The sequence below is a fragment of the Ischnura elegans genome, chromosome 6, assembly GCF_921293095.1.
Source record: "Ischnura elegans chromosome 6, ioIscEleg1.1, whole genome shotgun sequence".
Lineage (NCBI taxonomy): Eukaryota > Metazoa > Arthropoda > Insecta > Odonata > Coenagrionidae > Ischnura > Ischnura elegans.
Window position 1 is genome coordinate 4880962 of NC_060251.1, and position 25368 is coordinate 4906329.

Here is a 25368-nt window from a genome sequence, read left to right on the forward strand (position 1 = left end):
TTACATACATAACCAACAAAATGATTAGCATTAAACAAACCGAAGCATAGCACTAGCGATTCGTGAGTAGTTTGAACACTAGAAAAACTACAAATACAATGAAAAACATATAGAAATATAAGGAGTACAAGACACCATAAAATGCTGAAAACATGAGAAAAGGTAATCACAGGTTGAAATCAAAATGGAATAATGAAGGAAACAAATTACTCACATTTTCATCACCAAATACATTTCACACCCATGCAATTTAGCAATAACCAAGATCACTGAGACTCACATCCTTCAACGAGCAAATTCCAAAATCGTAAGGGACACTGTAAGCAATAAAAAAAAGTCTGCAGTTAACACTATTGACTATCAATAAGCCTCAATATCACGTTCGTTTACAGCGAGATTCAATATGGCAGCCCCCAGTTCATACCTGCTCAGAAAAACAGGCTACACCAGCGCCTCTATGTTGGGTAGGCCGTTGGACCAATGGGGCTCCGGAAAAATCAAAACAAAAGAGGTTTTCCATACGATATATCGCAGTTTTGTCGCCCCCTTGCTTGTGGGATTCCGTGACGCGCGAATGTGGATTTTATTTTCGCGATCACGTTCGTTTCCCGCGTATTATCCAAATATGCGACTTCCGTGTATTTTGAAAGGTTGTGTACGGTGTTTAAGTATTCACGCCCTCGGCTGTGGAAAATGTCTATTCCTACCATCCTCCAGGGCCGCGCCGACGTCTCCGTCGGTCTCTACGGCTCTATTCGCGATGGACGACGTTCGAGACATTCCGGGCACTTGCTTATCATTTCCAGCATTTTGTGAGACGCTCCTGGTCACCACACTGACTGACTGCTGCATCCGCCTCCTGTACTTTGGAATACCTAGAAGACCTGCGCGGATACGGCACACCAATCCTTTCTTCTATGATTCCGGGATGCAAACCCTGATCCCCCTGACTAGTAGACCGTCCAGGAGGGAAAGATTTGCTCGTTCGTGGTAGAAGCTGGTATCCTCCAACAGTAGCTTCTGTTTCCGTGGCCAGCTCTCTTTCAAATACTTACTTATTCGTCGAGTCCTTTCATCTTCTCGTTGCGCTTTCAAAACTCTCTTCAGGAGTTTGTCACTCATTGGTAAATCTGCTTTCACAGCTTCCACGTACAATTCCACGTCTTCATCGGTGAGAATACGCCTTCTTTTGGAGCTTTGGAGATTGGAGATCGTGAGAGAGCATCTGGCGTATGCAATAGGTATCTTTACGGGGACATAAATTTCCTAGCCTCTCCTCCCTTGCTGCATATTAATATCTTTGTCTTTTTTAATTTTCAGCTAATTTCTGGTCTTTGCTCTTTCCATATTTATCAAGTTCTTCTTAAAATCATTCTCTGTCATGGCTATGACTGCTGTATCGTCTGCTAATCGCAACATACCAAATCTTCCTCTGAGAATGTTGACACCTAAACTCTTCTCCTCGCTCTCACTGACGAATTGATTCCCGCATGAAATCTTATATCGAATCCCACCCCGAGTGTTCACCTCCCACAGAAATGAATAAAATTCAGTTCCTCTCAACTGCCCATCAATAACCGCTTCGTGGATTCCGTAGTACTCTTTCCATCTAATAGTACTATTGTCATCATTAGTCAATAATCTTAAAATTGGTTTAACGAAGCTCTCGATTTATCTCTCCTATCGGCTAGCCTTTTCATAGCGACGTATTTCTTCTCTTTTACATCCTCTATAACCCTTTGTCCTGTGTAACTCATTCGAGGCCATCTCTGGCCATTCTTCCCTTCCACCTGTCCTTCTACGATTGTCTTCATGAAACTATCATGTCTCATAATATAACCAACTAAGTTGTTCCGTCTTCTCCTTAAAGTTTTTCGAAGACGCTTGTTTTCTCACATTCTTCCTAGCACTTTTTCATGCCTTGCTCGGTCGATCCATTTTATCTTCAACATTCTTCGATGCCACCACATTTCGAATGATTCCACTCTCGACTTCTCGGCTTCTATCCACGAACAAGTCTCGCCTCCATAGTTAAATAAGTACTGATGTAAGTCCTTATATTTTCAATTTTATATTTATTTTTAATGTAAAACTTCAAGGGTTTTCTTACTTAACAATTTTTAACCTAATCTTACACCGGTCTTTCCCACGCCCCATGAAATAATATATAAGCACTACTGCTCCATGGTCGACCTATTAGACGCGGGAATTTGGCGCATTCCGCGTAGTGAGTGGGGATGACAATATCAGCTAGGTTTACACCTGCGAGGAATTGCGCGAGTTTACTGTCTGACAGTCAAAATTGCAAGTGTAAACGGGTCGGCGAGCAGTGTCGCTAGCTTGGCGGCGGAGTGTCTGACACTTCGACTCGCAGGTCTAAACATTAAACTTAGCTCTAGCAATTTCTCGCGCTCGCACTGTCGCCTGATGAAACCGCGGGAGATATTTCCCGACATTTTTGCGGAAGTTGGGCTGAAGTGTAGTTGTGTTGTCTCTCGAATCTCCTGTAATTTGTTGTTTTTAGTTTGTTTTTTGTGTCATGTTGATTTGTTGATGGATGAAGGGAAAAGGATGGAAAATCCCCTTGAGCAAAGTAGTTACAAATGATCGGACTTGGGGAAAAAAAACTTATTACGTTATATGAATAAAGCGAAATATTGTGGAATGTGACCCGGAAAGATTACAGAAACCGAGTGAAAAATCAGGAATCTTTGCGTGACATTAGCAAGAAGAATAAATACATCAGAGCATGATAAGAGTCACCTAAAAAATAGAGATTGTATGACGAAGATAGTGCATAGATAGAACAGCGCCAAACAAATAGCTATGCAATGCATAGTATGCATGGTACCACTTCAGTGGCACAAATTTTTTCTCAATTGGATTGGGATGGACAATTTTACTACTTTACTAGTATTAGCTATTCATATAAAATTTGAAGAAAATTATAATTGAACTTTCATAACTTCCCTCGGAGTGGTAATGACTTCAAATATACGATGATATTTAAATAAAGTTAGCATGGAAGTAGTGGCCACAAGCAGTATAAGCTGAGATTTGTATTTCAGATGGAATAAGGTTCAGTGGATGATTCCTATATGTTTTCCATTTCTATGTTTTCTTCCGCTAAAATCAATTCGCAATATGGTAGTTTCCTTCATCAAAGAAAATGAAAGGCATTGATTGCGATTCGTTACCCACCATTACTGTATTCATAATATACAAATTATTTCGTTTTAGAAATACCGGTTTAGACGAAAGGCAATGGTCCATTTTTATCCTTATTTGAAAAGGGCCAGATTGGCGCCCATGCGATGCCACTCCACGTGACGTCACAGGGAGCTAGTTTTTATACGAGAAGATAGGAGTTATACATCGTCTGAGGTTACCATCGCATGCATGAGGCGCAGAACTCAGGGAAACATGTCTTAAAAATCACTTATTAAAACTGGCTAAGGTCGGAAAGTTTTCTTCATTTGATAAGGTATTAATAATCCTTATTTAAGCCAAGCGCTATCAGCCAGCAGGGTACTCAGCTACCCGCTAGCAGCCTGCGTCGTATCAGCGCTAAGCCTCGCCTCAAGTTCACCTCACAGGGCGGCAGCGGGAGCCAGAAATACGTCACACGGAGAGATTTCCCGGCATTCATACTTAAGCGTCGCGTTTTCGTGCGCTTGAAAATTTTCACTTTTCATTTAATCGCGAAAAATAGATATCGTCATTTAAAAATCTAAAAGCGTGAAATACTTACTCCAGGAGTAGTGATCTTTCGATTTAGGCAATAAAAAAATAATAGGAAACCATCCTATTGGAACCACTGTGCCATCCGTTAGGTTACTGTGGATATTTACACGTACGTAAACAGGCCAATATAACGAATAAAAACGATTATACTAATCAGAGGCAAGAAAACGTGGGGTTATAACTATCAGCCGCTGACTCGCTGATTTCGATTCCCTCAAAACTATGTCCTGTTTTTGGACTTATGGCCCAACAAAGTAGAGCAGATTCTCCAGCTCTGTAGCAGACAACCTGATGAAATTCCTAAACTGTTGAGAGTCCTCTCTTTGTAACTCATTTACTTAAAGTCGAGAAAGCTCTCAAATGTTGCCTTCTATCAATCCATTCCTTAACCCAGATACTCCTCTTATTTTTTTTTCTGTTTATGTCCTCTTTGCCAATAATCAAGTAACATAATTGTAGCGGAAGTTTGCGCACGTCTACTTCTTGGCATTGTAAAAAGCTACTGACCACGGTACGGGAGGGACCACTTCCGCGAGTTGAAATTGCACCGAATGCTGTCACATGTAAACGGATTTCATAACAACTGTCGCATCCAACAGTGACACTGGCTCGCGCGAGAGCTCGCAAAACAACTCGCGTCCAACTCTCGGGAAAAATTGCATCTGTGAGTTTACACTATGCACTACTCCAGTGAAAATTTTGTATACAATTGTATACAATTTTATACTGGATTTCCTGCATAAACCTGTACACAAAATGTGTACATTGTATACAAATTTGACTTCATACAATTGTATATACAATTGTATGAAGTCAAATTGTAGATTGTATATACAATTGTATGAAGCAATGTACAGTGTATAAAATTTACACATTTTCATACACTGTATACAATTGTATGAAATGTATACAATTGTATGAAATGCATACAATTGTATGAAATGTATACATTTGTATGAAATGTATGCAATTGTATGAAATGTATACAATTGTATGAAATGTATACAATTATATGAAATGTATACAATTGTATGAAATGTATACAATTGTATGAAATGTATACAATTGCATGAAATGTATACAACTGTATACATTTCATACAATTGTATACAGTGTATGAAAAAGTGTAAAATTAATGCACTGTACACAATGGTATGAAGCCAAATTTGTATACAATGTACACATTTTGTATACAATTGTGTACAGGTTTATACAGGAAATCCGGTGCCGTTGCCGTTGCCGGCACCGGCGCCGGATTCAATGTAACCAAATGGAAGGCTATACATGTAGTCCGGTCCGGCATCATTGCCGGCGCGATCGCCGGCACCTACAAGTGCTGCCGGCGATGAACTCGTCAAGTCGGAATCCGGCGCCGGCACCGGTTGTCGGTTACAATGTTTCTTTACCTATACTTGCCCACGTAGGTCAATTTTGCTTGTGCCGGAGAGGAGATTGTCTTCAGCCGTGCCGTTGCTCCTGCGGTAATCACACATTTGTGGCTCTCTTTCATTTCCGAAAATGGGCAGTTTTGAGTAGGATAGAGCAACCCTAATCGAACTGGTGGAGAGCAGGCCTTGCTTGTGGGACAAAGCTGCAGATTGCTTCAAAGACAAGGTGGAAAAGCGAAGAGCATGGAGAGAAGTTTACCAGTTTTTAGAAGACGATTTCTTTGAGATTGATAAGAAAGAACAACGCAATATAGGTAAGTCAGTAGGTACTTTAGGTAAGTTTAGTGACCTGATTGTGCTTATTACCAACCTGTAGCTGTAATGCAGGTCAGTAAATGTTGCGCCGGTTGCCAGGTACCTGCAATGTGGAGGAACGTCAAGTAAATAGATTATGGAGGAAAGTCACGGTGTAACTTTTTTTGTATTTTATGGTCATCACCAAGGCTAATCAATGTCTCTTTCCCGATAACTGTTTTATTTCCTTTGAAAGAGCATCCAATTCATTCCTTGATTAATTTTTATTTTTCCATTTTTCTGATTCTCAGTTTATCATTGTTTGAATTCATGCATATTTTTCTCAAAACCCTGTTAAGAGCTCAAATCATTCTGATTTTGTTCATTCTGTCCCTTGATATTGGATATTATTCGCCTTACGATTCCACTATCAAGAAGCGTCTCTTTGTTAATTTCGCGTAATCTGGTGCAGCTTTCGTTGGTAAAGTGTAGCCATTTTAAGTATTTGTAAAAGATATAGTTATGTTTCAATAAATCATTTGCTCTTTCACAATTATTGCCTATCAAGTTTCAATATGAACATTTAAAAAAAAAACTATCGGTTGACGAGATAGTTACTTTGTCGATCACATGAGACAGTTACATTTCCATAATCTAATCTTCCTAATTCTAAGATTGCTCGCTACGCGTTTGCCATTTCATATCGTCTAAGGTATTACTATCTTCCCCAGCCTCCAGCACTATCGCCATTAATATCGCAATGAAATGTATTTTTTCATCTTTTTAGGCGAACTTATCATGGCGAAATGGCAGAATATCAGGGATTCTATTTTGAAATCATAAAGGAAAAGATCTGGTCAGATCACTCCAAAGAAATATATTTACCACGAGAACTTAACCCATTTACGGCCAAAGGTGCGAAAACGCACCATTATTTAATTAGTTCGTGAAAAATTATTTACTCCGTTATTTAATAGTTTTTCCATGGTAAATTACCCTTTAGATGGTAAACTTATTTTTAAAACCATTTTCTTTAATAATTTTGACTTGATTATTTAGTTATAATTTTTCAAGTTTACTAAATTTCATGCTCATCGAGGGCTATCAACTTAATATTTTTTTACGAGTGCACTAAGAATATTTATGAATCCTATTACTAGTATCATAAGTGTATCAATAATGCTTAATTACTCAGATTTTTTAAAACCAAATAATATATTTAGAGATGTACAATTTTGACACTTGTATATAATGGTGCGTTTTCGCACCTTTGGCGTTTGGGGGTATGGCGGATTAGGGCTGAGGCACCGTATCGAGAGACAAATGTAGCAAACCTTGGTCACTAATATTGTACGCCGCCCCGTAATTATTCGGTGAATCAATTTAATCCCTGTTGGGTTTTAAATACCATAAAATGTACTTTCTTATCTTATTGGTCTCCCAGCTGTCGTCTTCTAAAATGTGGCTTCTTTTAGCCAATATGTACCAATGAGCAATTTCATTACCCGCCACGAGACCTATCGGTTTTCAACTGTGTGTAATGTACTGTTTCTCAAACAGCGCTGGTAAATCAGAAACGGAACACTGCTACGTATAGTTCAATGGATCTTACCTTCTAACGCTAGAAAAAAGCTTCAAGAAGTTAGTCTCATTGGTCTATTCGCAATCGTTAGGTATGACGGGTGTAACTGGGTGATCCTACATCTTCAATATCAACGTTTCAGGCAACGGAGGAGTGAAAAAAATTATCTTTTTCATTTCATCAAATTTGCCAAGACTACTGTAGGTGGATAATAAAAGAAGGTGTATGTCCACCCAAGATATCTTGACCACTTTAGAGGAAACCCTGGATTCTGTGGATGACGCCACGGATGTTGTCTAAATACCGCCAGACGTTAAGAACTTGACTGATGAAGAAGACGTCGATGATAAAATTTGAACTGCGAAGCCAATTAACAAATACATCGCGGTAACATTGCAAACGCATCGAGGCGATGGCATAGTGGAGCACCGGCTGAGTGCGCAAGAAGAAGAAGGAAAGCCATCATAGTACCAAAAAAGATATTCAGTCGTCTGATAAAAGGCACTAATTTTCCAAAATGGAAAAAGGATATTGATGCTAAGTTTTTGTGTCGTCCAATATCAAAAGAGAAGGAATATGACGAAAAAATAAGACGTAAATTTGGAGGTATGTCTCTATCTGACATTTTCCTCCGGTTTCTTGATGACGAGGTTTGGGAGGGAAAGGTATATTTTTCAAAAAAAAGTAATATATGTTACTTATAGCAGTAGGCATCAGTTACAATTAGTATTGTAGACTTGAGAAGTGTCTTGAGATTTTGATTCTGTCTAGGTATCATGTGCTCCCGCAGCAGGACTTGTGCTTGTCTAAAGATATTATAAAGATAAATGGGTTGAATTAGTTCGTCAAACTATGAGTAGAAAGAGATAAAGGAAAATATCCACCTTTTCTCTCGACAAAACGGACAAATGTGCAAAGCTGAGACCAATATTTACTATGCTGAATGCTAATTTTTTGCAGTTTGGAGTTTGTCCTCGTAACCTTTCTATGGATGAGCAAATGGTTCCGTGATTTGGACGCCACTCAGCGAAAATGATGATAAAAAATAAACCGGTTTGATTAGTGTTCAAATTATGGTGCCTTTGCTCTTCAGATGGTTACCTCATCCAATTTGTCTTCGTATGCAGGGGCTAAATCAATCAAACTTATGGAGTAAAGGTAGGATTAGTAGCTATCTTTGTTTCCCATCTCTTGAAAATAATTCCCGAAATTACTCAGCATCGGTTATTTTTTGACAACTTCTCTTATACATGTTTCTTGTTCCAAACACTGAAGGAAAGGCGATCCTTTGTAACTTGAACCACTCGGGGAAATAGAACTGGAAAGTGCCCGCTTGAAGACCCTAAAGCTTTTGGAAAAAACCTCTGAAAATTGATAATGCTTTTGACGAGGAATCTGAATTGTTCGCGGTCAAATGGAATGAAACCTCTGTTACAATTGTGGCCAGCAACCAATAGCCAATTTACCAATTTGAGAGAAAAGGCATAACTATTCCCCAGCTTCTGTCATTCCAATAATCCCATAGGTGGATTATACATCACGATAATGCAAACGCGAATAATAGAATCAAAATCAGAGGGAAAAAAAGGTGGTGGACATTGTTTACCAATTTACTGGAAAGTGTGTTAACTAATTCATTGAAAATCTATAGGAGGGCAAAAAATGTCATCAATTGATTTATCAAAGATCATATGACGCGCTAACGTCAATAAAAGGTGACCGATTCAGTTATGGCAATCACTAAGAAATACATGCAGAAGGACCATCAAATCCGAAAAAAAGACAAACCTTCTCGTAATTCTTTACTAGCAGACACTAAAGAGGATAATGCAGGTCATATTATCGAAAAAAAGGTAACAAGGAAAGGTGTAGGTAATGTTAAAATGTTAGTCAGTGTTAGGGCACAGTGTATATTTTTGGGTAAAATTTAATGTGCCCTTATATTCAAATAATTTTCATTAATAAAAGGGATTTTTTATAGCATGAACGCTTACTTAATGATTTTAAATACTAAATTATGCGTTTCTATGTGTTTATATATTAAAAAGGTGGAAAAGAATAAGATTTTAGTTTTTCACGGTATGTTAACCGAAGAACCCACATTCCGCCAAAGGTGCGAAAACGCACCATTATTTTTTTGTTATAAATAAATTTTTTAGAGCCTCAAATTTTTCAAAATTTCTTTTCTAGTATCTATTAAGACTAAATATGATGATAAATTCAAATATTTCTACCGAATATTAGCCTTGGCCGTTAATGGGTTAAAATTTTTGATGAAAATCTGTCAAAAAGATGATACAATATCAAGCATAGAAGACTCACAGGAGAAGGGACCTGATACTGAGGCTGATGACCACTTTGGCGTGGATATAGAGCATCAGGAAGAGGAAGCCTGTAACTGGGACAAAGCCTGCCACTCTCGCAAAAAAACACAGACGCCAACACGACATAGATAGAGCCATTCTAAATGCTATTACAGATTCTAAACATGAACCTGACGAAGACGAAGCAATTTTTCACTCTGTTTTATCGGTTGTGAGGAAAATGGGTGAAGGAGAAAAAATTGAATTCCGAATTGGTGTCATGCAGCTTGTAAAAAACATCGAAAGCCTGACCGTAAATCACGCGGCCCCTATCCTAGAATTTTCTCCTACCCATTCATCATCACCCTATCAGCATTCCCCATCTTTTGCCTTCTACCCAACACGTTCCATACAACAACCATCATCAGTGGCTTCAAGTCAACAATTGTCATTGCCTCAAAGTGAACATTTACAATCCCCCTGTGACCCTCAAACCAATCACTCAACCACCTTTATTCAAGAGCTTTAAAAATATCTTTGTAGATAAACCCAAGTAAAATTTTCTCTGCACTTATTACAATTAAAAGTTAAAGTCGAACCAGCGTGTGTATTAATTTAAACTTGCCTTATTGTTACTGTGAACATTTCCATTGGTGGTATACATGCTCTCATAGTAGTATCTTGGCACTGTGTAACTTCTCCAATGCGTCCCAAGAGATAATCGTATGTATGTATACTCATACGAAAATAATTAAAAAACTTAGATTCATCACTTCTAAGCTTTTCATACGTTGTGTAGAAACCATAAAAATTGCCCACTAATTGGTAATTGGTATAGCCTAGGACTTTGTTTATAACTCCATAAACATTGAATTTCCCGAAAATACAAAGTAAATAAGAAAATTGCTGATAAGTTGAAATTAATCACCCAAAGCAAAAAAAATAGTAGACTGGGGCCAATGGACCCAGTCCATCTACTATGTAAATTTGTAGTATGCTATAACATGTAATGAGCCCATTCTCATTATTTCTTGCTATGTTTTAAAAGGACATACATTTAGGAAAAGTCACGGAGTCAAAAGGATTTTCCTGCATTTTTGACATAATTATAAACTTTCATAGCAACTACTGGGTCCATTGGACCCAGTCCATCATTCTGGGGTTAAGAACAGTACATATTAGATATTTACTAGAACTTGACATCCAAATTATCATTGGGGTTTATTATGGACACATGAGTCCATCAATACACCGGTATCATATACTCATTAGGGGAAATAATAAATGACTAATTTGAAAAATATTCTTATTCATAAACTAATGTAGGAATCAGGACAACATATTTTACAAGAAAAAATGTAGGTACTCAAGGTATTATTTTCTTCAGGATCAAGAGCAAACACATATCAATCCTAGGTAGACTCGTCAGTTAATCCAATGCCTAGCACATAGAACTCACAATAAGGGCACAAAGTCGACATGAGACTATCTGAGAACAAGATATATTTTTGGATATTCAATCATAGCTCACATATCAAACAATAGTGTGAGAAAATTCTCAAATCAAGGTTATAATTGTGAGAAGACAACCCATGAAAGAATTGGGTTATCTGCAAATGAAATGATGCCAACAATCCTAGAGACAGTTGGGTTAACCAAAAAACAGCGTAAAATACTCAAAATTAAAATTGTTGTCACTTCATCTTGATTCTTTTCTTCTGTGACCTGATGAGTAGGAGGCAGCAACCATTCCAATCTTTCTCCTATGGCTGCTTGCAAATGGGATTTAGGATTCATTAGGAGAATCAGTAAATGCCAACTTTACAGCCATCAATGGGTCCAGCCCACCAGATTCACTTATTTCCTTCAGATTTCGTTGAAAGATGCAAAAATAAAAAGAAAAGTACAGCTTCTACTGGATTAGAGAGACATCGTGAAAATTCTTGGCAGTCTTCAAGATCTCTTCAGCAGTGGGGAGAATATGATTCTGCACACACGTAGAGAGTATCCAAAAGAAAACATTATAAAAAATAAATGATAGTTATAGGATGGAACTATTGTAAAACTTAATAGAGGAATGATTCGTCAAAATTGAATGAACCTTTTTAGTGACCAGAAAACTAATTACCATTAAAATAACAGCCTTTTGTCATGAATGATAGAATGTTTGGCTATTAAAGTCAATTCTCTTCCGCTGTGACGCGATGAGTAGGACGAAGCAATGATTCCAATCTTTCGCCTAAGCGTACTAGGAAATTGGATTTTGGATTTGCTCAGGAACACAAAAAAATGACAAAATTACAGCCAGGCCACAGAATCAGCTACTTTTCTTCGGATCACACCGAGAGAAGGAAAGATGAAGAAAAAAATTCAGCTGCTACCGGAGGGGAGACAGCTTCAACAATTCTGGAAGGGGGTGGTCCTTCAGAAGTGAGGAGGATAAGAATCTTCACACACCTGCTGAGTAACTAAAATGACATGAGAGAGAAATGAAAAAAGGATATTATTATGACAGGATCCTTAAGAACTTGATAGAGGAATGGTATACCAAAATTGATAAAACCTGATATTACTGACCTGAAAACTACATATTTCCCATTCGATCATCGATTCATTCAAGTATGTATGAGGCTATTGCTATCAGAAACACACTGTACCTGCTTTCCTATTTGTGCATTTTAGACACGTGTATTCCATTTATCTGTGAGGTTTGCATGGCATTTCGTCATATCAGTCTCAGCTTTCAGACGTTCCTCCACGTTGAGTTGTACATAGGGGACAACAGTTTCTCCAGCAATCCTGCTGGCGCCTTGGGGTCAGAGGTACCAATCTATCTAAACCAGTATTAAGGGAACATGAACGCGCCACGGAGAGCAAGCAGTTCCGCCGTTTCGGAGCACGTGTGGTCAGCACCCTGCCACACTGTGGATTTCGATGAGCTTAAATCCTGCGTAATGGAAGCTGTTACTATCCTAGGCTAATCCCAGAAACTATAGAGATAACTAAGCATCCTGAGAACTGCAACAGAGAAGACGGCTACACATTAGCCAACACATGGAAAAGGGTCTTCTACATCAATGACCAATCAGAGCCCACCTGAGATCCAACCAATCAGAACCGACCTAATATCCCTAAAGTTCCTATATAAGACGGCAAAATTTATGCGTCACTACTTCGGACCTGAAGACGACAGCAGGATGACTGGAGAAACTGTCTTGAAGAACACAACGCGGAAGAATGCCCAAAAACCGTGACTCATATGTATTAAATTTTTTCAGGAGGGAATGATGAACCATTGAATTACCTGTTCCATGAAACCTGTTACCGGGAATCAAGTCCCAGTAGCAGTACCATGTAAGTAGTAAATTTGCTATAGCTAGTACATCATGTTCATCTTTAAATAGAAAAATAATTTTGGATTCAACTCTTTCAACACAGTTAACCAGAAATTATGTGTCTCATTACACAATACATGCATGTTTAGTCCGATATTCTACAAGGAAATGAACAGGCGACAGGGCAGAACAGCAACGTAAATTATTATGATCACCAAAAGTAAAAGTGAAAAGGTGTGATAGGGTAGAATGCCCTATTGTTGGCACCCCCCCAGTTGTTGGCACTCTGTAATTAACTGTGTGATATTAAGAGACAGAGATGCATTGCATTTTTGATGCTTCTGTATTTAGAAGCAAAGAAGTTTAATTAATATGTGTCAGCGGTTCCGTCCACCTTAGATCATTTAAGAAGTGACTGCGGACCATATAACCAAGTGCTGCATTTTCTTTGGAGAAATTGGAGGTTTTCTTAGCGAAAAATTAAGAGTGTTACATCATTTGGATGCGTTTTTTATCAATATCAACCCATTAAATAGTATGGAACTTAGATATTTGTAATGATAGTAATACCTCAATGAGGTTGTTTTTTACTTAGAGCCTTTTATCGTAATTAAAATCGATTTTTATGGGGTGCCAATCACTGGTATGTAAATGTTGTTAATTTACAGTGATTGGCACTGGGTGCCAAGTATTGGAAATTTCATCAACTACAGTTATATATTTATTTTGTTCGCCAAATGCATTGTACTGCTAGTATAAATGCGTATTTTATATTTTGGCTCATAGAAATGAGTGCAACCAGTACTTGGCATGGGTGCCAATAACTAGAAAAATGGGTGCCAATAATTGGATATAGTCAAATTAATAATTTCAAAGAATTCCAATAAAAATAATTGATTATTGATGATGTCAAAGAATTCGAGCAAAATAATCGCGGAAATCCTTTTAAGGGCAATACTCCCGAAAATAAGTGGTATCATGGCTTTTTACGCAGATACCCTGAAATTTCTTACCGTTCATTTGAAGGAGTAACTGATGCAAGTGCATGCGTGAGCGATATCCTCTATATATCAGAGGCTGGTTTAAACCTGTGGAGGACATTCTTAAAGAACAAAACAAGTTTGATATCCTCTCTGATCTGAATAGCGTGTTAATTGGCGACTAAACTAATTTCATGGCATGCCCTGAAAAGAACTTAGTTCTTGCTCCTCTGGATCAAAAAATTTATATGAAGTTACCCCCACCGTCACGTGAAGGCAACGCTGACCGTCATAAGTACCTTTTCATCCTCAGGAAATACGTGTCCTCCGATGATCACCTACCTTCTACAGAGGATCCCTAATAAAATAGTCCAAAAGGCTCCTAAAAAATGGGGGATAGGGCGCAGTGACAATAGGTGGATGAGGTCTGAAGTGTTTTTTAAATATATTGGGAATGTTTTTCATCTTTATCTTTTGGAAAATAAAATCCCTTACCATGGTACTGCAGTAGTGTTTTATTGTAGATGGCCACAAAACCCATCTGCTATGCCACCGAAGTTTGCTATGCAAAAAATTTCAAACTATTCCAATTGCTCTGTACCAAAATTCCACAAAAATATTGCAACCCACTGATGTGGCTGCCTTTAGGCCATTAAAGACTGAGTGGAAGGAGGCCGTACTCGAATAGACCAAAAAACCTAACGCCGATAAAAAAGAGGATTTTGTTCCCATTCTTTCAGCCATATTGAACAACATTGACTTATCTAGAATAGTTAAGAATGGTTTCAGGGCATTAGGTCTATATCCATGGAATGCCAACGCAATAGACTATTCTAAGTGCCTAGGAAAGCGTTCATCCAAAGTCAGTGTGAATATCTCAGTTTGTAAGATGAATCCACTTCCATATGATGATTTTTCTTTGATGGTTGGGGAAGAGCAAAGTGAAAATTTTAAAAGTATTCAACAAAATTTGGGAAAAGGAGAGGAATTCAGAGTTCTATGTAGATTGTGGGAGCGCTATCAAATTACAATGCAAATTGATGGAGAATGAGGAAGAAGGAACGGGTGAGAAAGTAATTGTACTTGTACATATCCAGCATAACACAGAAGATACGACTACCGATAGATTTCTGTAGAGACTGAGGCAGCATTATCTGAAATTCCTGCTGCGCCACACATACACAGGTCAGACCTAACAGAGGGTCCATGCCACGATGAAGGATCATATACTGTAACGCCAATGAATATCATTCTTTTTTAGCCTGAAACACGAAAAAGAAAGGAAAAAAGAAGTACCAAAAGGGTACCATTTGTACAAGACGTAAATTGACCCCAGAAAAAATGGAAATAATGCCATAAAAAAGAAAAAAAGAATAAAATAAGAAAACAGAGAAGGAACTAAAAAAGGAGGAAAGGGAGGATAAAAAACTGCAGAAGCAAGCAACAAAGTAGACTTTTAAAGAAAAGGCAATTAAATGACCATTCAAAAGAGAGCCAAAGAGAATGTTAAAGGCAGCTAAAACATTGATATTAGGAAATAGCTACCATTCCAAAGTATTTTTAGTACAGCTTTACCACAAAAACAATAGGCAATTCAAAAGGAGTAAAAGAGTCCATCCAGCTCTGCGAAGGGTCCCAGGTTACCTTAGCGAGGTCCGACAGCCTTGCGAAGGTGTCAATTCGGGGGTGTGTGCTTGTGTCTGTGGTAGTCGCGTGGAAGTAATTCCCGTAAACTGCAACAGGAGGGCATTCTGGCGAAGTGTTGTTTTGCTTATTTCTCTGACGAGTGGTGTCAAATTTTACGGCCATTTGAGAACCCCCTTTTGAATCCTCTATAATAGAGGCCGTAGAGCTCATTTCCCCCGTTCACCAACTATCATCTATCACAAAAACAATGTCTAAAGTCTTTCGCCGTTGAATCTCATCATTCACCGGCATTGGAAGAAAAGTCGTACTCACACCTGTCAGTGGAAGGAATTTACCAATGGTATGTGTAACTCCACTGTGGGGCAAAAGAAGGTAGGAATTGAATGCAGCAGTTGCAAGAAGTTGTATCACCTAAATTGAGTCCCAAAAACACACCAAATGCATCTTCCAGATGTTACTGTCGTTAATCTATTTGTTTGTCATGAATGGTATGAGTTTCCAGAGGACAGTACTTCCCAAAGTGATCTATTGATAATTTGAAGAGAAAAAACAAATATTAATCTAAATACATAATGAACATGTAAAGTATTACTTTTTCGGTCCAAAAATAATTTGTTTTGAGCGTAAAATCATAAAAACGTAAAATTTTAAAGTTACATCATTGGATTTTCATTTAAAGATATTTTACCACCTCTCACTGTTTTAATATGCTTACAGGTAAGATAATGAACGATTCAATAGCTGAAAAAGGCTATATTTCTTTAATATATTATAACTTAAAAGAAAATGTGCTAAGCAGTGCATGAAAATCTGGTGTGCCAATAACTGGAATACAGTGTGCCAATAACTGGATAAAGTGTGCCAATAACTGGGATTATTGGACTTTTTAAACAATCATTTTTAGTAAATAGTTGTATGTATAATATAAATCGCTCACATGGGAATACAAAAAATACATGTCTCTCAGATCTAAGGCAAGTTATAAATAAACTGAAGTTGTGATACAACGGTCACAAGAGTTAATTTTCTTCGTCAAGGTCCTTAAAGTGCCAATAACTGGGTAGTTTACCCTAAGTACCTATTATCTCTGTTTACAGTAAATAAATTTTTACTTGCGTCACTCAGGTGCTAGAGATAAAGTATATTATTTTGCAAAATAGTTTGTATAGGTAATTGTTGCCAAAATGGCAGTGATAATTCTTAAATTAACGGTTGTTGAAGGAATTATTTCATATTATGAGGTGGCAATGGTTCGATTCAATATCGTTAAGTACAACCCTGAATGAAAGTAAAAAATGATGTGCTTGAATATTGAAGGAAATCACGTACATACTACTCTAATAAAAATAACGTACAGTAATTGGCACGGGATGAAAATTATGAGAAGTAGGTATTAATACCACTGAGATCAACGGTTGATAAACCACCATGAACAATCTTTTTCTGCGCCAGACTGGAGCCTGGGATGGAGACTACTTGCAACTCATCATCTTCACCTTGATCTTCAGAGGAAAAAAGCGGCAATGTCATTCACAAAAATCATTCTCGTTGGATGTACCAATGCAAGTATGTAGAGGCAATCTTCATTGATTCAGGCAGGAATACATCCAACTGGTTCACAGGCGTATAATGCATTATCAATGGAGAAAATGGATCATTCCTTCGGATGTCTTCCAATCTACGAGAAAATGTAATGGAGAAATAATATACCATTGCTTTCAATGCAAAAAACAGTTAGAATGTACAAAAACAAAGAGAATCAATTTTGAATGGATGATTTACAACAATAGGTACTTCTATAAAACAGATTTTGTGGGACATGAAATTGGCTGTGATGCTTATTAAAAAATAGAAGTAACAAATAACAAAATTAGATACAGAGAGAGCTTTAGAAGTAAGCTAAAATTATAATGGTTGCTACGAGATAGAAGTGAAAGAAGGGAATAATATAATTCTCATTTGCTAATTCTATTCCTTCCCAGATATTGTTACAGCTGAATCTGCATTTCTTTATAGTGTTTGCCAAATATGTAGTAAAATTGTTCTACTTCCTCAAGTTTTGATGAATTACTTTTTTGAGCCTGAGGTTTTATGCATAGAAAGTTTCTCAAACAATATGACAAAGGTTGATATATTAATATATTTTATTTGTTTACATCGCCCCAAAAACAGCTCATTTAAGGCCTTTTACAAACGGGGGAAATAACATCAACCAATGGCTTTCACACACAACCATGCCTTGGGTAGGGACAACCTACCCGGGCAGGACTCGAAACCACGAACTTCGGTTTGGACGGGGAGGACTTGAACCCACTCCCACGGAGATGGTCTGAAGCTTCATTGTTGTTATTTTTTGTTATGTTTCTTCGGTGAAAAGACTTGGAAATTAAGCATTTAATTCTTAAAACTGCTTATAAATTTTACTCTGGCTGCCAAGTTGGCGGTGAGCTCTAGGATTGGGCTCCAAGTGTTTGCTGCACCACTTGTTACATTAGTTTGACCAAATATTTGGTATTTGGTCAAACTTCTGTAACAATATAGCACAAAGTTACATGTAAATGGATGCCAATCTCTTTGTAAAGGGCATAAAAATCTTTTCTTACAAGCACGAGACAGTCAACACTGAAATTTTTACAGAAGATTAAGGCTTGGTTTTTTACTGAAATTTAATGCATAGAACTAGATGTTGATAGAACTAATGATGCCATGTGACCCTGAAAAATGGAGACTGTTTACTAATACCCCTAATTCCATCTCCTTGCCATAAATGATCATGTTTTAGAACTTTGTACCTCTCAATAACCTAATAAGAAATATAAATTCTAAAGAATCCTTTTTATTCCACCAAATGATAGCAAAATGGCGAAAGTTGAAAGAAGGAATTCCCCCGAAAATGGTGGGTGATGGAGGGAAACAGATGTCATATTTCGATTCAGGAGGTCATTTTGATCATATATCACCTGAATACCTTGCTACGTGCCTTGAACATGCAATGAGAAAAAGGATAACATGTGTAATGTATTATTGAAATTCATCATACATCAAGAATCATTAGGTGAATGGACCAATTAGGCAAATTAATTGGTCCATTCATGATTACCATATCAACCAAATTTTCAAACGGACAAATGAGAGGTCAAGTAGGCATCAGCTAAAACCAGCATGCATAGTTGAAAATCAATTATGTATTATTCCGCCTATTGGATACATTTCAGTGGATCGTGTTAATTTAATATAAGTTAATATTTTTATTTGTGATGGGTAACTTAATTTACTCTTTGTGGAATTTTTTCTAGTACATTCACTGGACAATTTTTGTTCGGGAATAGAGGCCATATTATTGGTATCCCATATTATTGACTTTTGACCTTCAGTTTTCCAACGATAGACCTGATCCAGTGTCTGGAAAATTACAGCAAATTTCAAGAGGTTATTCCTCTTTTGCTATTTCTTCTATTTACTTGTTAATTCTTTTGAATGAAATACATAATTCCATAAGGATGTTATCTGTATTTAACTATCAATGACTAAGATTTAATGATGTCATCAGCAGATTACACCAAAATAAGCAATGACTATATAAGATGGCTCTACATATATTGGCTATCTCAAACACTGGTAGCAGAGAAGATTTTCAGTAAAACATGTAAGCAGAGCTGAGAAAGGGAGTTTCATTTAATTCTTTTCTTTCCCTGCCGCCGTGTGCTCAGTGCTATTGCGGCATGTGACAGAGGTAGATTCCCAGAGGGATAGTTCCCTGCAAAAGGGGAAACATTTATGGCATGCCACTTTTACCACCGGTGTCATAATATTTTGGAAATTTGATATGATGCACACGATGGAAGTAAAAAATATGAAAAAATCAATATGCACTCCATTTCTTTCAATGGGTTGGATAATTACATGCTATTTCCATCAGAAGGTGGTAAAATGCATGAAGGAAATCAGAGGCCCCTCCTATCCCTCCGCTGGGTATGCCCATGCAACATAAAAGTTCTCGTTCTTATGAAGGAACTGTTAGGACTGAGATTAACAAACTGAATGGGTCCATCTGTGATGAAAATATACCCTGTACTAAGTATTTCTTTGATTCCATCCGCATAGTCCTGGATTAGTTAGTCATTTGAATACATATTCAAATGCCTTTGCTTGAATACGTTAGGTGCTGATGCAAAGGCTCAAGTTAATCCGGAGTGAGTTCCAAATTATAGTCCCTGAGCCAGTTTATGGTTTTTGCGATGCTGGAATATGGAATATATATATATATATATATATATATATGCATGTGAAAAAATGATAATACGAACAAATCTCTTACCGATTTGATGATGTGCTGCAGGCCTGGGGCAGGTGTCATTCCCCTAATTCCGCAGCGGGATGAGTGGCCAGGTGTTATGGCTGAAAAAGAAATCAATTTAAATGATATTCATCGTGAGCCAGCTTAAGATGAATTTGGGATCATCTGCTCTACTTAAAACACATGCTATTGCTCCTGGTTATTGTTTCAAGTAGAATCATAAAATGCATGTGAAATGTGCCTTTTTAATGATGATAAGACACACTGTGTACACTTTGAAATTGAGAGGCACTTTGAGTGAATGTTTTTTGCATGCTGGGGCTGTTCAACCTTAAGGATAAATATATAGGAACGTGCTTAGGGGCATTGCAGTCAAAGCGGAAAAGCCTTCTCTCAGGCAAGAAGCAATGATGTATACTGGAGGCACCTCGCAGGGCACTGCCTCGAGCAGGAATATTAATACCCACATTAACAGTAAACAGCATAACGGAACCCACATAATTAGGGATGGGCCAATCAAGGACTTTTTTTCGAATCTTTGATTTTTGGAGCTGGATGTTTCCGATCGGAAATTTTCGAATCCAGATGCGTTTTTACATTACTGATGCTGAGATTCCCCTGATGAATGTTCAATCTCTTGGGAAGAGTCACAATATGTGCCAATTGTATTTTGCCTTTTTTATTTTCCACTGCTGAAATTCTCCTACGTAGCCTCTGCGAGAGTTTTCAAGCAAAACGGTTCATGAGTAGGACAAGAATTGCATGCGACGGTGCATTCAAAGAGAGATTCGGAACTCTTTCCAGCCTTGTGGGGAGTTGAATTCACTGAAGCTATTATTTAATATTTTGCATCTAGATCCTATGTCTTCTGCGACTTTGGATCCGATGTATCTGATGAAGGGCAATATCTGTGGATATTTGTATCCGATTCGACCATCCCTACACATAATACTATGTGAGTTCCGTCCGCCTGCAGTTGCCCTCTTTGCTAGGGTTTTAAATGTTCTAAGTAAGGATTACAGCTATAATACATGCCAAAATAGATATTGAGGAATGAGCAGGGACATTTAGAAATAATGTCCTCTTTTTGTCGCAGGCCCTTCCACTTTGCTCTTCGTTATGCTGGTCGAGGCCCTTTCGTCAGTACAAGTGTAATAGGGGAGGGGAGGAGGCAAAAAAAGGAGGTTACACTGTTTAATTGGGGTAGTATGATCCATATTATAGTAGCTGAAAGAACATATCTCAGTCTTGTAGTGCTCTAAGAGTGACGGATGAATACTTTTTGTTGTAAAAAAGCTGCAACAATTAAAAATGAAATGAGTGTAGGGTTCTCTTACCTCTGGGTGGTTGGCCGCCCATGTAGCAGGGAGTTGGCCCAGGTGTTATGGCCCTGAAATAGTAAATATAGGTAATTGAAGATAAACCTCATTTACTAATTAAAGTTAAAACTCTATCATATTAAGGAAAATGTCACTCAAAAATTAATAATATGTGCGTTGACTGTAATTACATTTGTCATTAAGGATATTCATAAGCTGTTCACAGAAATATGTTCTTGCCATTAAAAATATGTTTTTTTGTGTAATAATTCGTTTTAGTAGGTAAATTTAGCAGGAAAGATAAATAAATAATTTCTTAGAAAGAGGTAATTTTCAAAAGTTTTCATTTTATCTAGTGTGTGTGTCGACCCAATGGGTGGCGGGCTATAGTCACAAAGGATCTAAAATATATCCACCATTGCAGTGGCGCAGCGAGGGGGTGGGTTTTGGGGGATGAAACCCCCCCAGACCTCGGAAATTTTTTAAAAGTTTAATCCATTTTACTTAATTGGATTAACATTACTTACAGAATAGTGTAAATATTAATAAAACATCCCTCCGAAAGCAGTAAAACTAACCATTTTGAACCATTTATATCGAAAATTTTCTGAAGGAGTTCCCCCCACCATTCATACCTTACCCTGGCGGGTATTCCACACCCCCAGAAACCCCAGTATTAGTTGTGCCCATAAACCCCCCCTAGCCTTAAGTCCTAGCTGCGCCCCTGCACCATTGCAACAAGGGAGAAAAAATACGTAGCCTAAAAGCAATCTGGATAGTAAAATTTTATGCAAGTATTTGGGGAAGGGTTCCTGACCCCCTCCTTCACTTACCTCATGAGGTGGGACTTCCGACTTCACCGTGGGCCATGGGTGGTGATGTTTTTACTGGTCACCTCCAGGACCGACCCGCGGCGGTCTCTGTTCCAGGGCCTGGAGGTCTAGGTGTATTAGTAGATGTTCAATTATCGCCTCCAGCCGGTCAATCTCCGCTACGAGGTCCTCGATATCTCTCCTCAATATGTCCATTTCTCGGAGCATTGACCGGTGGAGGCGATCGTTTGGCCCTGGATGGTCCTGCACCTCACTACTCCCCCTGGCAGGGCCCTCATCTTCATCTTGTTCTTCTCCCGGAGGAGGAGGTGAGGCGGGCGAAGGTGGTGTGCCCGCCTCCGGGGGCACAGGGGACGTGGATTTTGGTGGTTCACTGGTGTTGTCCACTGCTTCCACGCCCGCCCCCGGAGTCACCGTCTCCTCCGGGCAAGGGCCCTCGGCGGCCGGACCCTCCTCCTCATCCCGCCGCTGTGTCCTTCGGCAGCAACATCCTATCGCGGAAAAGAGGAAAGAAAATCAGAGACAGATACTTAGCTCATGCTCGCAATACCAGTTACCAGTTCGCTCACATAGCACAAGGTTTGTTATACTCTTATTTTTCCGTAACGCTCATCCCGACAGACGGCATGCATCGAGGCTTTTCTTCTAATTTCCTCCGTGGGAATGCAGACGAAATTTTTTTCTGGGGTGTCATTGCACAGAGGAACAATGCACCACATGTAATTTTTCCTTCTTTCAGCCATGTTCTCCCTTAAACGCAACGTGGCTCTTCCAAACCTGCAGCTACGACATTACTGGGCTTGGACTCCTACTGAATTATGACGTCACGGCGTAAGATTAGTGGGAGCGGTATTTTTTAGCACGCGAAACTCGGGAGACACTTGGGATTAATATTCTAGTGAATAAACTGAATTTTAAGCGGAAAATGTATATTGCGGTACCAAGTGTTTACTGTAGTAATAATTCAGCACACTCTCTATAAAAAGTATGCAATTTCACTATTATGGATTGGAGAACGATTATTCACAACATTTTAAGCACGGCTATCTGATGTCTATTTTAACCTTAAGAATACTGATTACGTTTCGGTCGAAAACGAACCAATTTTTAAGTACAGAGGCCTCGAGGCAAGCGCTCCCTATCCGGGGCGCAGCCATGAATTAAAGCTGGGGGAGGTTAAAGTACAACTAATAGCGGTGTGTGTGGGGTATGGTATACCCACCAGGATAAGCGGTAGGTGCGAGATTAATAAATTGCAAAATTTAATAATAAATGGTTTAAAATGGTGTGTTATACGGCTATCTGAGGGGTATTTAATTAATCCTTACACTATTCTATTGGTAATATCAATCCAATTTAGTAAAACGTATTAAACTTAAAAATTTGTGTGTGCTCTGGGGGGGGGGGTTTATCCCCCAAACCCCTCTCCCCCGTCGCTGCGCCACTGCTCCGTATTGTCATGAGTTTGCCCTGTTGCTAGATGCTTTGGAGGCATTGCGATCTGAGTAAGCAAAGCATTCCAAGTCATGAATCGCCCAGAGCTTCCAGCAACAGGGCATCTAGTAAGGTTCTCAAGTCTCTATTGCACCAATTGTGCGAAAAATCCAATGAGACACAAAAACCATCATTCACCGCTTGACCGGGTTTCGAGCCAGGATCCCCCGATATCCGTTCCAGTGCATGCTTTAGCCGGTTGAGCTACCGACGTGTTATTCCCACTTTTGGATATTTCCTTTTACTCTACCGGACAAGGTGGTATGGACTGCTGAGCATTCGATATGCCACAAGCAGTCCAAATCGTCCGCACGGGGCCTTCCTCTCCGGCTGAGGCGCACAATTTGGTCCTCTTGTGATTTCATTTGCTAAGGAGTCCTTGTCCGCCTCAGTCCACAAATATGACGCCTCGGTAGCATTAATTGAACAACGAGCAATTATGAACAACGCATTCGATTGGAAATCCTGCTTTGAATCTTAGCCGAGCTGCGAATGATTTTTGTCTCCGTGGATTTTTCGCACAATTTTTGTATTGCGAGTGACTCCCATCAAGTTATCGCCGTGTTAGTCCTGGTGTACTTAATCTCTCTTGTACCCTTGGGATGCGATGTACCTTATACCTGCGTCACCTGTGAATCAGACTTATGGCTATTCCAGGCAGCGGCGCAGCGAGGGAGGGGGTTTTGGGGGATAAATCCCCCCCCCCAGAACTCAGAGAAATATTTAAGTTTAATCCATTTTACTTATTTGGATCAGTATTACTTACAAAATAATACTAGGACTAATCAAAAATCCCTCAGAAAGCCGTAAAACTCGCCATTTTGAACCATTGTTCTTAATTATTTTCTGGAGGAGGGCCCCCGCATCTCCCCTGCAACTCCTGCTTACACTGATGGGTATGCAATACCTCCACACCCGTTAGTGTTAGTTGCGCCTAAAGCCCCCCTAGCCTTAATTCCAAGCTACGCCCCTGAATGTAGGCTATAATATTATCTAAAATATAAAATTTATTCCCCTCACAATGTTCTTGATGTTAAAATATTTCTTGGAGTGTAGGTCATCGTATGTTATGCAAAAAAGTTATAGCCAACGCTTCTGATTAATTAAAACCATCATCAGGGCTTAACTTTGTACATTATATATCAATAAATATAATAATAACATAATATCAATAATATATCAATATCAATAAATATGTATACAGTTAAGCCCTGAAGATGGTTTTACATAAACACAAACATTGGCCATAACTTTTTTGCATAACATACGTTGACCTACACTCCAATAATTGCTTTAACAAGTATGAAATGAAGACAGAATAAGGAAAAAAATAAATAATGTTATTTTAAAAAATAATAGAATAAATTTCAAAGTACCGTGATGATTAAATTTATATTGCTCCCCTAAAGAGTGGCTACTAAATGGCCAAACGGGAATGTTAAACTATTCGCATCCGTTATTCAAGCTATATTGTCTCGTACAGTATCGTGGCTTTATTTTGAAATGATTGGGAAGGTGTTTGCAGGGGAATTCTTTAGTCACACCTCTCTTCGAACGGACAAAAATTCCATGAAAACGTCCGAAAAATTAACTTGCATCCATCGCTTAGAGGACATGTTCGATTGATAATAAAATACATCTTCATGTCCTCCTCTCTTCGTATTTTGTCTTCGAAGAAAGAATTGAATGTAACGGATTTGCTAGAGGCCTGCCGAAAATAAAATCGATTAAATAAGCCACGACTACGGTAAATTAATTCCGTCAGGAAAATTGACGCTATGAAATGACACCTTCTTACGTGGCACTAGTAATCTATTCCTTTAGTAAATCGTCCCGAAAACCAATGAAAATGCAAATTCCTTCGACGTAAAAGGATTTTTAAGAGAACAGACGGGAGTTGCCAAGCAGCTCTTTCCGTAGGATGTATTTTATCAAAAAATGAAAAAAATACTCATTCATAAAGACGTATTTCACGGTATGATAATGTTCAGAAGTTGTTCTGGTACTTACGCAGAGCGTTTCCCATTTTCTCCTTTTTGTTTCTAAAAAATTCACACACTATCGAAGCGTCTGCAAGTCTTTCTTCTCTAAGAAGCGAAGATGGCAGTGTAAATTAGGCATACCTAGCAACGCGTTGCTATCGGCTCCTGAG

At 38.5% G+C, this 25368-nt stretch overlaps 1 protein-coding gene and 1 long non-coding RNA gene across 2 annotated transcripts; both read right to left on the bottom strand.

The window, feature by feature from the left end:
* Positions 1-16541: 16541 nt before the first annotated feature.
* On the bottom strand, positions 16542-20956 carry LOC124160948. Its single transcript, XR_006865289.1, has 3 exons — positions 20908-20956; positions 19592-19671; positions 16542-16951 (listed from the first exon to the last, which is right to left on the bottom strand). It is a non-coding gene; the product is annotated as an uncharacterized LOC124160948 (long non-coding RNA).
* An 816-nt stretch (positions 20957-21772) lies between these two features.
* LOC124161305 (eukaryotic translation initiation factor 3 subunit B-like) lies at positions 21773-25307 on the bottom strand. The gene is made up of 2 exons (XM_046537613.1): positions 25227-25307; positions 21773-22213 (listed from the first exon to the last, which is right to left on the bottom strand). The coding sequence occupies exons 1-2, from the start codon at positions 25240-25242 to the stop codon at positions 21774-21776; spliced, it is 456 nt and encodes a 151-aa protein (XP_046393569.1). The 5' UTR covers positions 25243-25307; the 3' UTR covers position 21773.
* Between the last annotated feature and the right edge of the window lie 61 nt (positions 25308-25368).